Source organism: Marmota monax, unplaced genomic scaffold, assembly GCF_021218885.2.
Source record: "Marmota monax isolate L192 unplaced genomic scaffold, Marmota_monax_Labrador192_F-V1.1 WCK01_AAM20220418_F8-fsc00025, whole genome shotgun sequence".
NCBI lineage: Eukaryota > Metazoa > Chordata > Mammalia > Rodentia > Sciuridae > Marmota > Marmota monax.
This window is the reverse complement of record NW_026691950.1, coordinates 1,250,868-1,267,887: the sequence shown is the minus strand read 5'-3', so window position 1 is coordinate 1,267,887 and position 17,020 is coordinate 1,250,868. Positions and strand designations below refer to the sequence as shown.

The window sequence follows — 17,020 nt, the reverse complement described above, 5'->3', positions numbered from 1 at the left end:
TCTCCAGTGTTAAAATGCCTGTTTATATCCTTATCTCATCACTAATTAGTTATGTGAGCCTGGAAAAGTTACTAACTTCTTTTAGTCTTGGTATCCTCAACTATAAAAGAGAGCAAGAACTCTATTCGGCTCTTAGAGCTTTCCTAATAACAGATACTCACAACATAATGAGTGCTATTTCCCCCAAGCTAACCTGATCCAAATAGGTAGGCTGATAGGAGGCTACCTGGAATATTGGAAAGAGGGCAGTGGAGATCTGAAGGAATTAGATACAAGACCCATGTGAAGGAAGACACAGCTGTCAGAATTTAAGATCTGAGAGACAGAGAATTCTTTCCTTTGGGTACTAGAATCTGAGCTTCCTTCTCTTGCTTGGACAATTTTCCACTGTATGTATAAGTCTTGATAGAAGGCAGCAACTCATCTCCCAGAAAACTGGAAAGACAGATACTTGTTCTCCTTCCCTTAGACATTTAATGCTCAGGATTGACCTAACGCTTGCATACAGAAGTTAAACACAGGTCATTAGTAAGAAGCAGGCAGTGGACACAGTGCCCTTGTCTCATCCGCCTTCTAATAAATTCCCTTATCTGTTTAAATGAGCCAGAATTGATGTCCACTGAAGAAAACTTATTTTGGTTCTACACTCTTAAGTCTGGGAGACATAGTCAGAGATTTAAACATGCCACGTTTGAAGTGAATGGTGAAAGTCAAGTAGATATTTTCAACAAGTTGGGAATATGAGAATAAAGTCAAAGTAAGAGAGTAGAATATACAGATTAATACAGAGATAAACAGTTAAAGCCCTGAAAAAGAGAAGGAAAGAGAGAGGAGAAGAGGAGCTAGTAATGACTACAAAGCCTAGCACCACATGTAATGACAGATATTTTAAACAAGTTAGAACTATGAAAATAAAATCAAATCTATAGACAGATATATCAAATGATGTCAGTCTTTGCTTCCATGAACATACAAGATAAATAACATACAAAACTTTCAATTAGAGCTCATAATTTTATATTCCTTATAGATAACACACAGGAGAAAAACACACAGGATTAATAAATTTAGGGCTTCAGTTGTACAAGTAATTCAAGAGATGGCAAAGCAAATCTTCATTCACTGACAGATACTGATGCTCTATGTGCAAGGCACTGTACTAGGCTCTCAGGATATATTAACTCCTTGCTTTTCTGGAGCTTACTTGAGGAGAAGAGGTAGAGAGACAGTAAACAAATATATATGGTGCTTCAATCTCTAGGGGCTGGAAGAGAAGAGCAAGGGAAGAACCAAAATAAGCTAAAATTAGAGAGGTACTGTCAAAGGATTGTAGATGATTAGTACTAGGAATGTAGACACAGGGGAGATCAATGTATATGGAGAGATTAACACATAGAAGCTTCTAACATAATACCTGGCAGCCAGTAGGTACTATGTATATTGTTCATTACTGTTATTTTTATCATTAGTAAAAACTGAATGGTATAAAAAATTCCCAGATACTTTGACCCAGATTTCCCAAATGTTTACATTTTACTACATTTGTTTTCTAGTCTGCATGTGTGTGTGCATGCCTTTCTTCCTCTGAACTGCATAAGAGCCAGTTACAGAGATATGACCCTATACCCCTAAATACTTTAGTGTGTCTTCCTCAGAACAACATTTTTTTATAAAACCACAATACAATTATCAAAGTCTGAAAACTAACATTAAACATGCTATCTAATCTACAGACCTTATTTGAAGTTTTTCATTCATTTCAATTATGTTCTAAAGCAAAAGAAAAACCAAGATGATTGATTATAATAGTTGCTATGTGTCTTTATTCTCTGGTAATCTGGAACAATGTCTGAATCTTTTATTTTTTACCTTGTATTTCACAACATTGACATTTTTGAAAACTACAGACAGACAAGTTATTTTGTAGACTGTCTCTCAACTTAGATTTGTTTTTTCCTCAAGATTGAATTCAGGTTATAGGCTTTTCACAAGAATACCACAGGTGTGCTGCTGAGTTTTTCACAGTGCATCCTATAAGAGGCACATGCTGCCGCTCATTCTCATTACTGGCAACATTATCTTTGATTAAGTGAATGGTTAAGTGGATATGTGCCAGTGCTCTCCATTGTAAAGATACTATTTTACCCTTTGTACCTAATAAGTATGTGGCTAGGAGGTACTTTGAGTCTAAATATCCTCTTCTCAAATTTTCTCCCATCAGTCTTACCATGCACTGATAACTCCTTTTTCCTTTCATTTCTTGCAGTACTAGGGACTGGACTCAGGGATACTCTACCATTGAGCTACATCCCTAACCCTTTTTAATTTTATTTATTTTTATTTTGAGACTGAGGCTGGCCTTGAACTTGTGATCCTTCTGCCTCAGCCTCCCTACTAGTTGGATTACAGGCATGCAACACCATGCCTGGCTTACACTGAGGATTCTTGACTGATACATAAAATACTTGGGACCAGAAGTGTTTCTGATTTGAGTGTTTCTGATTGATTGACTGATTGACTTTACTGGTTGAGCGTCCTCAATCTGAAATTATGAGATGAAGAGCACCTCCAGCATTTGGAGAACCAACATGACACTTGAAAAGTTTTGATTTTGGAACATTTCATAATTTGGATTTTGATGGCTGCTAAATGGCAACATTTTAAATTCCATCTTTCCTTCTGCACCTAACAGTTGGCACTTCTACTGTAAAGAAAAAACTTTCCTCTCCCTTCTTTATCAGCATGGATTCAGACATTTACCAATGTATTTAGTTATACTCCTTTACTATTATCATTATTTTTGTACTGGGCATAAAACCCAGGGAACTGTACCAATGAGCTACATCCCTAGTCCTTTTTATTTTTTATTTCAAGACAGGATCTTGCTAAGTTGCTGAAGGCCTCGCTAATTTGCTGAGGCTTGCCTTGAACTTGTGATCCTCCTCCCTCAGTCTCTTGAGTCTATTATTTGATACCCAAATTACCCCAGATTTAGACAGTGGTAACCCCTACAAACTGCTCGCTGGGAGTACTGACCTGTTTCCATCATTCTTCGAGCACTTTCTTTCTGGCACTAGAGTTACGTTCCAGGCTTATCTTGTAATTCTTTTTTGCCCTTGTCCTGCAACCAGCCATTTCTCCAAAGAGCTCTTTGGTCATAATTATTACTTATTAAAATTTCTTTTTTTCTGTTCTTCCAAATAAATACCTTTTGTTGAATCCATTCCTCCAACTGCAAATAATGTACCAACAGTTGACTTCCTAGGTTTTGTCCGAGGACTTTGTAACATGGGTCGTCTCTCTGGTAATAAATGATACTTCATTGCTTCCATAATGAGTTTCTGACATTCTATATCATCCCGAAAAAGTGCATTATTTTCCATGTCTGCCAGGAACTAGAAATGAATGATATATATATATATACTGAATGACCAAGAAAACAGTAAGGTTGAAAGAATAAATGATACTAGTTTTTGAATGGAAATTATCATGTTTTTTGAAAACAAAAATTCAAATTTGAACACATTTGAAACTAAAACATGCAACATTTGCAAGATTTTCATTTTAAATGTCATTGAAAGGCAAAAATTGAAGAGCATATGTGATGTACTCTAAGATCCTTTTTTTGGGGGAGGGTAGTGCAGATTGAACTCAGGGGCACTCAACCACTGAGCCACATCCCCAGCCCTATTTCGTAGTTCATTTAGAGACAGGGTCTCAACTGAGTTGCTTAGTGCCTTGCTTTTGCTGAGGCTGCTTTGGACTCGAAATCCTCCTGCCTCAGCCTCCCAAGCTGCTGGGATTACAGACCTGCTCCACCGTACCCAGCTAAGAACCTAATAGCACTTATTCTTGGGTAGTGGGAATGCTGGTACTTTATAAGTAATTTTTTTAACCAAATTTTTTTTTATTAAAGAACAATGAAAGGTCTATTTATTATATACATATATTAATTAATCTTTTTATTATTTTTCTATAATTTCCAGATTTTCCAACATAAATCACTTTACAGTTATAATTAGAAATAACTTTAACTGAGAAATACTAAGTGGGTGTTGACTAATTATTCTGCACTTACCAGACTTCTTTAAATGATGTACAAATACTACCACCAAAAAACAACTTACCAATTTCTCAAAGGACAAAGAACTGTGATTACTCTAAAAGAAAAATTAACCCTCCTCGTGCTTCACTGAATCTTATTTTATGTAAATGCATAAAAACTGTTATAACCTATCTTTTAAAAATGATTATTTTCCCTTTGTGCTGGGCTCTCCATCATGCCTCCCTATTGTGCAACTCCTCACTGCCCAACCAACAACCTATGTGCATCTTTTCATTTCTTTCTCTACTTAACAGTCCTCTGAGGACATAATTCTCATATGTGTGTGTGGCATGTGGTTTCTCTTTTACTATTTGTTGTATTATATGCTTTGCTGCATCTTATCATTTTTATTTAACAATATCTCATGAAAAATTCTTCAAGTCTTCCTAAAGAAATACTGTTCAGATGTATTCTTATAAATAATTAACAGTTATACTAACATTTTCTAGCCATCTTATTATTATGAACATTGTTTTTTTCCAGTGTGTGTACACATACCTTAACATATACAAGTGCTGATGCCCCCGGGCAGTTCAAAAGGTGTATATAAATATAAAAGATGTATAAACATCAGAATGCTTTCCAAAGAGGCTGTACTAATTCATCATTGCACCAGCTATGAGCACAACATTCCTGCCAGGAAGTAGTGTTAGTTCTTTTCATTTTGCCAATGGTAGCACCTTTCCCTCTCATACACATCTTTTTATATTTTGGCCATTTGTAAATTTTCTTTCTCCCTTTGCCTCTTTTTTTTCTGTTGTTGCTTTACAATGCATCATTCATTCTAATAGTTCATTCACTTTGCTAATAGCCCTATACAAAGTGCAGGTATTGCCAATGAAGGACCAGTGCAGCGTGTGGGCCAGCACTGTCCAATCAAAGAAGACACACATGGCATTATATCTAAATAACTACATAAAAAAGAAAAGAAATAGCTGAAACTAATTTTCATGTCATTTAACCCTGTATATTCAAAATATTATCATTTCGATATGTGATCAATAGAAAAATTAACAAGATATTCTTTGTATTTCATAATGTATTGTCTGGCATAGTTGGTACTAAGTGTTAGCTCTTCTGTGTGTGTGTGTGTGTGTGTGTGTATGTGTGTTAGCTCTTTCTATCATCATATTTAAGCTTAATCACATCCTCATCTGCAAAGCACTCATTACATCATAACTTTGAAAGAGAAAGTAATATAATTGATAACAGGTATTTGGAAAAAATTTGGCAACCAGTCTTAATTTGAAACTCTAAAACAGGAAGAGGAGACAGACTTAATAAAGATGGATTGTCTGACACTATATCACTGATTATCCTAACTAATAAAACAATAACACATGTCAGTTAAGATCAGGAATGGGGATGCTCCATTTTACTCTACTTATTTAAACATTGCTTTGAAGGTTTTTACAAAGTAATAATAAAATAACTGGTGTATACATAGAAAAAGATGTCAAACTCTCCCTCTTTGGTGATAGTTATGATTGTATACATAATAATAGAGGGTAATCAGGGAATTGGTAAAGTAGCAGGTTAAAATACAAGTGTAAAATAATCAGAAGACTGGCTTTCTTCCAGCAAAATATAAACATGAAAATTTTAAGATATATACCCAATAGCTAAAAGAAAATAAAATATTTAGGAATGTATTTAATACAAGAAGGGCATAAGACTCATGTGAAGAAAGCTATACAAAAAATGGAAAAACTTCGTAAACAGAACACATTAATATCAAAATATAAACTCAAAATTAATAAAGAAATTTAGTGCAGTTCACAATAGAATACCAAAAGAATCCAGATGATGAGAGGGAATTGGATAAAACCATCTTAGGTTTATATGGAAAACAAGGACTCCAAAATAGCCAAGCAAACTATGAAAATTAACAGTGAGGGGAGACTTATATCAAATAATAGAATATGCTATAAAGATTCTGCATAAAAACACAGTATTAGAATAGAACTAGGCAAATAGATCAATAGAACAAAGAATCAAAAAAGATATGAGGGGATGGGGCTCAGTGGCAGAGCACTTGCCTAGCACATGTGAGGCACTGGCTTCAATCCTAAACACCACATAAAAAATAAGCACTGCATAAAAAATAAAATAAAGACATGCTGTCCATCTACAACTACACAGACACACACACACACACACACACACACATTTTTTTTAAAAAAAGATACGAGATCTGCTTTTGAGGCTGTAATATATGATCAAGGTTCAATTCATTTGGAAATGGAGTGAATTATTTAATAAATGATTATTATTTAATAAAATGATTCAGGTGCAGAACTGTCTTTATCTGGAAAAAAATAAAAATATTCCTCCACTTGTTCTATGTCACATGAACCAATGGCCTCAGTGAAAGAGATAAAGCAATGAAATTTTGCCAGATAATCTAGGAGGCTACATGTGCAAAGTGTAATAAAAGCACTCTCTAACTAGACTGGAAATTCTGAAACTAAGAAAAATGACACATATTTGACCTAAAAATAAAGATTGTTTATAGGCCAAAGTATTATGAAACAACATTAGTAGACAATGCAAAATCTAGAAAAATACAGATGTTTATGTGTGTGTGTGTGTGTGTGTGTGTGTGTGTGTGTGTGACTCCAAGTTTATCAGCACTAAAATCCCCAAGTCATGTTAGCTCTAATCTTTAAAGAAACTTAGAAGTTTTGGGAATATGATTCTCCCACTTCCTTCCCCACTCCATACCCCAAATTAGCTCTTCATCCTGTATTTCTTGATTCAAATGACAGCATCTTTACTAACCTATTGCACCAATCAGAATCATCTTGGGCCCTCCTTAATTTCTACCATTGAGTCATTAAGCTGTGTCAACTTGACCTTCTAGATAGCTCTTGCGTCTGGTAATTCTCTACTTCCTCTGCCAGAATGCCTATTTCACTTGGCTGAACTCCAAAAACCCTGCTAATGGGTTTCTAGTTTTGACCCCCTGGATCCACTCTCTGCAATGTGTTTGCAGCAATCTTTCCAAAATAAAATCAGTTATGTCATTTCCTTTAGTGCTTCATCATTGCTTTTAGGACAAAATTAAAACTCCTTGGCATGACTAGAGGGTCTTCATGATCTGGTCCATATTCCTCTCCTACCTCATATTTTGACACGGCCCCACTTTATTTCTATACTCTAGCCATGTGAACTAGCTTCAAATTCCAGAACAAATAATATATTCATTCATGACTCCATAACAAGGTACAATCTCCTATCTCCCCTGGGTATTGTGCCCCTCTTTTGGTAGCTAACTCATGGTATAGATTATGTGGCTCACTTTAGGAAAGAGATCCCCTGCTTCTCCACCATCACTTGTGGTGGGCTACTCCTATTATTTTCATGATCCATTTATCACAATCTTTATCTCTCTCTCTCCATATATATATATATATATATATATATATATATATATATATATATAAAATATATATTACAATCATATATATATATATATATATATATATATATATTTATAGTATATGTTATAATTTGATTTAGTTTGGACCTATTTTTACTCCACCAGATATCCTTTCCTCCACCCAGCAATTTTACACATGGTGCATTCAAGAGGCAGAATTGTTCAGTGGCATAGAACTTTATCTGGATTTGACTCCCACCTCTATCTCTCATTAGCTCTGTGATGATAGCCAAGGAGCAAAGACAAATAAAACCACAGTGCAGAAGGGCAGAAATCACTTTGTGATTTTGAACACAGAGTCTTACGTTTTTGGTTTGTTACTTCATTTGTACCACAGATGTTGGACTAAATGATCTCATAAGTGCTTTCAACTCTTAACAACTTATGGACATGACTGTCAGCAGTATCCAGGATAATAGATATTCTAAAGGTCTCACTTAATTGCACAGATTCTTTTCAAAATCTAATGGGATTTTTTTTTTTTAGATTTTATTTCATCTAGAAAAGAAATTCTGCTAGGTAGAAGCAAAAAAAAAATAACTACTTTCTTTAAATCTGATTTCATAAGAAATATTTTTATTGTTATTTTTCCTGAATTGCCATCAATTCATGTAGTCTCATGACTGTATGTTCATACAATATCCCACTTAAAAAGATGAAAGTCTTTCTTATAAAGCATCAGCATTGATTTTTGTCTCTGTAAGGTAGTTATAAAGAGTAACTTTCACTCACAACAACAGGAATACATTTTCAAGATTAATACAAGTAAGGTAATCTTATTTATAGCACATGCTATTTCACAGAACACATTTCTGACCCTCATAATAATCCTGTGAGATGGTCAGAAAGGATGTTATCTCTACTTGATAGACAAAGAAACTGTAGTGTGAGAATATGCCAAGTCACAGAATTTTAAAATGTCACAGGTGGAACTATCATCATATCTTATTAATCTTAGATTAATTCAATTAATCTGCATATGGATAGAATTTAGGTATTTAGTGGATACTTAATAAATGTGAGGCAAATGAACTAATCTAAATTTTCTGGTTTTTAGAGTCCAGTGTTTCTTTTGTTATTAATTCTCCTCCAACTGGTAACATAGGTTTGTAGCTGAGTCAAAATTATAATTCAAAATCAAGAATTTTAATTGATGCAACTTAGGTAAGAAGAATCTTATTAGCTTATTATCTTTTCACCTATATGTTTTATAGGAATATATGTAAAAATTTGATAGAACAAGCAAAGAAAAAACCTATAAAGAAGTATTTATTAATTACCTGTGGTGCAAGAAGAGGTAGCCTAATATAAGCCAAAAGTTTACTGAGGTCTTTCCGTCTCTGTTCCAAATCATGACGGACCCAAGTAAGAAGTGCATTCAATATTGTCTCCTCATTTGGAATGTTCATGTCATCACTGGCCAAGAGCTTTGCAATTTCACTGGCTGGCAGTAATACAAATTCCTGGTTTCTGATTACTTCCATGAAATGTTCCTGGACAGAAAAACAGCAAATAAGTAATATGGTTCCTCTGGCCATCACAGTTTATTTAAAAGAAACTACAAGTTTTTGTATTAGGTACCCAAACATGATTTATACTTTAGACCTTACAATGTGTCACCACTTACTGTAAAAGAAACAATAGAAATAAACTTTTAAACTGAAATTACGAGCTGGGTGCAATAGTGAATGTCTATGTAATCCCATCAACTTGGGGGACTCAGGCAGTCTGAGGCCAGCCTCCACAATTTAGCAAGACCCTGCCTCAAAAAATAAACAAATAAGTAAAAAGTGTTGGGCATGTTGAGGTAGCTGGTAGAGTACCCTTGGGATCAATCTCTAGCACTGCAAACAAAGCAAAACAAAACAACCAAGCCAAACAAACAAAAGTCACCATTATATTGCTAAACATAAATTTTAAAAATCAGGGTTTATATCATTTACAACATTTTAAAATGAACCTGTGACATTTAGGTATAGCAATACCTAGTTATTTGTCCAAGTTAGGGAATAGTATCTGCAAGTTTTTTGAAGGAAAATAGGAAACAAATAAACAAACCCAGTATTAGACATTGATCTGCATGATACTCTATCATCAGGAATTAGTTTGGATTTGTGATTGCTGAAGAATTTAGGTAATAATAAAGCCAAATTACCTGGGTGAGCGTGAAGTTACTTCTCTTATTCAAAAATGCCCTCCAGGCTGGCCAGATTTCCCAGGACTGTTCTAGATTAAAGAGTATTTGCCCTCAAGTTTATTCTAAAACCAAATTAGCCATTAAGATTGTTTTAATGTTATTTATAAGACCATCCAGAGTTTTAGGTCTGTTTCAAAAATTTTTATTTCATCTAATATGATTTATGTAAAGTTATTCTGGTTCATAGGAAAAAGAACCAAAGCAAAAGTGCTAACCTAGAATGTAGTAGGACAAGGACCTTAGACTGAAAGTGATTCAATCCTGGCTAGAATCAAGCTCTCTATAATTTGAAATGGGAGCTAGAAATGCATTTAGGTGTGAGATAAACTTTATAGGTTATTGTGCTAAATAATCTGGAGAGAAGGAAAACTTACCTATTTGAAAGGTTATAAGATATCATCAAATATAAATGCAAAAAAAGGAAAAAATATAAATGCAAATGTTAGACATATGTCCTTTAATGTTTTTCTTATACTTCTTAATGTGTTAGCCCTGACTCAGCATGCAGAGTTTTAGTAAAATTACTAAGGCCGTTTAAATTAGAGCTACTGATAAGGTCTATCAATAGCTATCTTCATATAAGAATGAGAATCATATTTTCTACTTAGCCTGTGATAATCTGACTGAGGTACTTATCTAAAATACATCTTGGGTTGACATCCCTTTCAGCAGAAATTCTTAAGAGGAAAACCATTCATGAATAATTAATTAAATTCAGTTGCCCCAATTCATCATGATTTGTTAAAAGATACCCAAATTAATCTATTTTAAATGATTGATTATCATTTTCAGAAATAGCTTTTAATATAATCTCATTGCTGGAATTGTTTCAAGCAAACTGTACTTACTCAACTGTATACTGACATTGTAAAATAATTTTGTAACACAGCAAGAATGCTAAAATTCTCAACCCAGTTATTCCACTTGTGGTTTAATTCTCTCCACATATACATATACTTATACACACACACACACACACACACACACACACACACACACATATATATATATATTTTTTTTTTTTGTCGGTGGACCTTTATTTTATTTATATGTGGTGCTGAGAATTGAACCCAGTGCTTGCTAGGCAAGCTCTCTACTACTGAGCCACAACCCCAGCCCTGCGGTTTAATTCTTAATAAATACTGTGTAAGTGTAAAACAAAGATGAATCAATAACATTGATTCTTTATTACTGATAATAGTAAAATGTGGGAAATAGCCTAAATGGGAATAAAAATTTCAAGGGCAAAGATAACAGCGGCACTGGGATGGTGGCTCAGTGGTAGAGCACTTGCCTGGCCTGTGTGAGGCCCTGGGTTCAATTCTCAGCACCACATACAAATCACTAAATTAAATAAAGGTCCATCAATGACAGGAAAAAAAAAAAAATATATATATATATATATATATAAAAAGATAACATAGTTACCTGTAAAAATATTAATTACATAATATCATGTGAATTTCTGAAGATATCAGAATAATATGCATTTCCATTTGTTTAAAGCTATGGTGTATAGTACAATCAACATATTTATATAACATTCGTGTAACTATTGCTACTTACAAATAGCATTAATTGCCTTTCATTAGTGAGAAAAAGACCATTGCATAAGGTTTTGATAAACTGTTTATGCATATATTTCAGAACACTGCCAATTCCATTCTTATATTATTTATTTCTTTCCATTGAGGCATTTTATTGTGTATGTTTTAAATACTTAGAAAAGAATTCCAGGATTTTTCCTCCTGTGTGTTTTCATCTTGCTTCTTCGTGGTCCATGATGCCATCTGAGATTGTCAATACAATGAAACCAAACTGACAGGATGCGAGCAGATTATTCTGACATTTTTCTAGGTCTTTGAGCTGCACATCAAATCTGGGGCTGATCACTCCACACTTGTTTAACCTGCCTGTGAGACTGACAACAATTTTCCCAGCTCTGTGATCATCAATGATTTCAAATTCACCAATGTAACCATGCTTCATCATCACATGTAGAAACCAGATGATGACTTTGAAGCTCGGCCTACCAAGGACCTGGAGTTTGCCTCTCTTTTCGGCATTATTGATGCTCTTGAGAGCATCAGCCAGGACATTCACGTGCACCATTATGGTGGCACGAAAAGATGGCGGAAAGACAGCATTTTTGAATAATTTATATCAAGTGAAAACCTGAGTTTTTCAACAAATTATGAAATACTACTAAACTCAATTTTAAACACAAAGTGCTTTTCAAAAGTATAAATTTTGTTTTAAAGCAGCTCTTTTTGTTTGCAGAATTCAGTGTTTTTATAAGTTTTGTAGATTGATAAACAAAATTTAATATTTTTAAATTTTTACATTTGTTTTTCCAAATCAATAATGATATTAAATAGTTGTAATGAAATAACTAGTCAAACTTCTTCTAGACATTAAATGGTCTGCTCCAGGTCCTGTTTAATGGCAGTCAGAAGTAGAACAAAAGTTTCCAGGCCCCAGATTCTGAGAAGGAGGTGCTTATCCTTTTCTCCTTGTACCTGTGCCACATTAGGGAACATGTCCAGTCCACCTATGAATTACTGGCTGACTTCACTAGCATACATTATGCTTACTTCATATTTTAAATCCATTTTATGATACAAATATCACGCTACCAAACCTTGCTAGCATTATGCTCTTTCCCCCTTTGGAATAGTTTTTAAGCAAATAAAATTACTGAGGGATTTATTTAAATTGAAGATTGAATTTTGCTATACATTTTTATTCAGTTCCCATAGCAACAATTCAAATCAGACAATCTGCTTCTAAGTTACTTATTGTTATTAGAATTCCATTTCACGTCTCTGCTGAAATATAAGTAATGTTAAATAATGACCTTGAGAAAAAAATTTACCACAAGTAACTGGCTACGAAAATTTTAAAAACATCCAGGTAATTCAAATTTAATTTATGTCTAAGCCTTAAAACAGCAATCACATCTCTAATGTAAACAAAAAAAGTGACCTAAATGCATGCATACAAATGTTTTCATCTCAATAAAACTCTCCTAGGAAAGAGATATTAAATTATAAACTTATTAGGAAGAAAAAACTCCAGCTGTATTTCATTTATTTATATTAATCTTGTCATAAAGTTATTTGAACCTGCAGGTGTAAGGTTAAAATGAGAAATCTACAAAGAAGGATAAAGACTAAGCAGGAAATTTTTCAAAGGATTTAATTTAAAAAACATTAGCCTACCACCATGCTAAGTCTGTATATTATTGTCCTATTGTGCAATCTCTTATTTTTTTACTTGAGGCCCTGTGATGATCATAAACAAGAAACATTCCTGAGAGGTGATTACAACCACAGGGAGAAAAACCAATCATAAACACTGTGGTTTTCTATGAAAGCTTTTGTTTCCTCACATAAACCCCTACTGTGTTGAACGAGTAAACCTAAATGATGATGATGACCATGTGATGATGGCATCTTTTTCTGACTGGGGAGATGATGGGCCAATTGCTAGTGTTAAACTTTTATTAACATTTAATGCTTTTTCACATCAAGCTTATGAAATAGGTAGACTGAATCTTCCCAATAGGTTAAAAATAACCTATTCATTCTTCTCCATATCTCTGTATCTCTAATGGAAGCTTCCTAAAGCAATGCCAATCTCTACACAAAACAAACAACTCAATGGAAGCATGAAGGATGGAGGAGAGGGTAGACAAAATGGCATTTCCTAAACGCTGATAGAATTAGTAATGTGGATAGCTGCATACATGTATGTGAATATTCACATTATTTCTTCTCTTAGAAGTCAATTGCTCTAACTGAAGCATTTAAATCAAGTCTATAAACACTTCTTGTTAGTTGGGTGCAGTGGTGTATGCCCATAATTCCTGAGGCTTGGGAGGTTGAGGCAGGAGGATTGAAAGTTCAAGCCAGCCTCAGCAACTTAGTGAGACTCTAAGCAACTTAGTGAGAACTTAGGAATGTAGCTCAGTGGTAAAGCAACTGTGGGTTCAATTCTGAGTACCAAAACCAAATAAACAAATAAACAAAAACACTTCTTGTAAGTAATCAGATTCATTCTTAAAAAGTGTCCTATTCATCTTCTCATCATTTATATCAATACTGTCCCAATACATTATAACCACTATCACTGATTTCTGGCAGTGAATATGTGGACAATTCTGAAATGCATCCATGTGCTATAAAGTAAAATGTTTGGGAAAGTCTTGCTTTAAAAAGCAGCAGGTCTGAAAATATTGAATGAAATAGAACTAGGACACCACTCTGCTTCTTAGTGACTATATTAACTTAGGGCCTGGCTCCTCCATCCAAAAATATTACTTGGTGTTGTTCTCCTCAAAATTCAATGAAAATATGACATGCTAGACCATGAACCTGAACCTCAAGACTCATGACAAAGCCAATATGTAAATTAGCCTTCAACAATAAGGAATAAGGCAAAGAGGATATGCCTGCTTGCTCTTCAAATACATACCATAGTGTAATTGTGAGCCACTTTATGCAAATCTGTACAACCCTGGGCATCAGCAAAAGAACGGATTCCAAGACAGTTGGACGGGTGAAGCTGTTTCATTAAAAACTTACAGCATGCTTCCACAACCTGTGAAAGCTGAAGAAGGCAAGCTGTAGATAACAGGCATTCAATATTATCTTCTTTTAATTCAAGGCGGCCTTAATGATAAAAAGAAATTCCATTAACTAGGGAAATACATGAATCTTATTTTATAAAATAATTGATGTTAGTAGTAATATTTCGAAATAAGAGCTCATTACATGTATTACAAACCTAGAAAATGTAAGACATTAAAACATAAAATAAAAAGTATTGAATGTGGGGGAAAATTATTAGCTCTTTGTGACCTCTATTAAAAAATAAAAAGAAAAACTAATGTCTTATTTTCAGAATTTCTAAATGACATATTTGTAACATCAGTTCTATATAACTCTCCAATTTTAAGTGCAAAATTTTCACTAATTACATAATCCATCTAATTATTATATTAATATTTTAAAATACCATTCAAAAGCTTCATTATGATAACTACTTTAAAGGTTTTAACATGGAGATTTTTAACCTATGTGAGGTATTATCAAGATGGTAATGACAATAGCAGAATTAACTGTTAGCCAGACATACTTTATTGAGTCTGGAAATCTGGAATCTAATAATATAACACAAAATTAAGGGGTTTTATTTACATTTTCAGACTTATTACCTGTATATGCATACTGAATCAAGGACCACAACGAGTTTGGTTCTACACCTTCCATTTTTATTTCTTCTTGTCTTGCTTCTCTGACATCATTAGTAAACATGGCAGCAAAATAATCAGAGACAGAGGAGAGCACCAATCTGAGGATTAGGAAAAAAAAATCAATGAGCATATTAAATTTGATGTTCTTTAATAAATGCTTCATCATCTTTTTCAAAAAATTTGTTACCCATAGAAAGTACATGGTACTGGGAAATGCATTTTAAGTTTGACAAATTGCTTTATGCTCTACTTCCTTCCTCTGAATAATAAATTACCATTATGAAAATTTTCTGCTGAGGTAAATGATTTACCTGCTTACCACTCAAATACAACTTTATAACATCCAGAAAACAAGCCACAAGCCCACAGCATTAAATCAACTACATATACAAAAGAAAAAATGTTACTTTTTATCATTTTTTAAAATAACCTAAGCTATCTTTAAAAAAATTTAATGGTAGAAGGAGTGAATATATAGGAAACAGTTAAAAATGGTTTTAGCAAGTTATTTTTAACTTTTATAACACTTTTATTATCATAGCACATTGTACCTATATTATTATAATACTTATGTATTAGTACTATGAAACTACAATATTTTGTTATAATATATAATAACATATGACCTGTTTCTGTGGATTTTTTTTTGGGGGGGGGGGTGGTTCTGGGGATTGAAACCAGAGTCTTTCACATGCTAGGCAAGTGCCATTGTTAAATTTTATTTTGGGACAGCGTCTTGCCAAGTTGCCCAGGCTTGTCTTGAACTGGCAATCCTACCTTAGCCTCCTGAGTAGCTGTGACTCAGCAAGATTTTTGACAGTCAATAAAAATAAAAGTAGTTACAAATATATGTATTTTTGAAACATGCATTTTTTTCACTTGATTATATGTCTTAAAGTTATTTTTATGTGAACATGCTTACACAGATTTATATTTATTTATTTTGTTTTTTGCAGTGCTGGGGACCAAACCCAGAACTTTGCACTGGGGAGGCAAGCTCTTTACCACAAAGCCACATCTCTAGTCCCTTTATTCTTTTTTATTTTTGGTATTAGGTGTTGAATCCAGGGGTGCTTAACCACTGAGCCATATCCCCACTCTTTTTTATATATTTTATTTAAAAAAAATATTTTATTTTTTAGTTGAAGTTGGACACAATATCTTTATTTATTTATTTTTATGTGGTGCTGAGGATTGAACCCTGAGCACTCTACCACTGAGCCATAACCTCAGGCCTTATATTTTATTTTGAATCAGGGGCTTGCTAAGTTGCTTAGGGTCTTGACTAGTTGCTGAGGCTGGCTTTGAACTCGCCATTCTCCTGCCTTAGTCTCGTGAGCCACTGGGATTATAGTTATGCACCCCTGCACCTGGCCCTTTACCCATTTTTTAAAGAAGTAAAAATAATGATACAAATTATTGATGAAGTTCCCTTTGTGTCCCTCTCTAATTCCATTCTTCTGCTTCCTTAGAACTGAACTGAATTATAAGGTTTGCCAAATGACTCTCTTAAGGTACTGTACCAATTTAGACCCCGACTAGTATTGTATAAGAGCTAATGTTTCTCCATAATATTGTCAGATGTTAAAATTTTTGGTTATCTGCACAATTTTAAATGTACAATCTTGCTGTTTTAATTTTCATTCCCCTGACTAATAATTGGTGCAGATATTTTCAAATATTTACTAGCCATTCAGATTCCTTCTTCATAGAATTACCTATTCATTCAGTCATTTGCTGAACAAATACTGATGTGCACCTAACAATTAATGAGTGCTCTTCTAGATACTTGAGATACATCAGTACACCAGACAGAAAAAAGGACTTTTCTTTATGTAGTCTTACATTTTAGAAGTAAAGGAGAGAAACAATGAACAGTAGCACCATATGTGATAGTAAACAAAAAGGTGATAAGTGCTATGGGGGGAAAGTAGCGTAAAGACAAATGGAGAATATATGGTGAGTTTAACAGTCGCTCTCACTGGAAGGTGATATTTGGGCAAAAACTTTGAGGAAGTT

The 17,020-nt window shown here is 33.9% G+C and overlaps 2 protein-coding genes across 11 annotated transcripts in view; both read right to left on the bottom strand.

The window, feature by feature from the left end:
- Klhl5 (kelch like family member 5) overlaps positions 1-17,020 on the bottom strand; it is a 69,150-nt gene that overhangs the window by 18,710 nt on the left and 33,420 nt on the right. For all 10 annotated transcript variants that reach the window (XM_046449563.2, XM_046450046.2, XM_046449644.1 and 7 more), the window contains 4 exons: positions 14,963-15,099; positions 14,221-14,417; positions 8,828-9,040; positions 3,209-3,395 (listed from right to left, as the gene is read on the bottom strand). In XM_046449563.2, the coding sequence (XP_046305519.1) occupies positions 3,209-3,395; positions 8,828-9,040; positions 14,221-14,417; positions 14,963-15,099 (734 nt within the window). The remainder of the gene's footprint in view (positions 1-3,208; positions 3,396-8,827; positions 9,041-14,220; positions 14,418-14,962; positions 15,100-17,020) is intronic.
- LOC124096423 (small ribosomal subunit protein uS8-like) lies at positions 11,234-13,788 on the bottom strand. The gene has a single exon (XM_046450314.2). It carries the CDS (start codon positions 11,854-11,856, stop codon positions 11,503-11,505), a length of 354 nt encoding a protein of 117 aa, XP_046306270.1. The 5' UTR covers positions 11,857-13,788; the 3' UTR covers positions 11,234-11,502.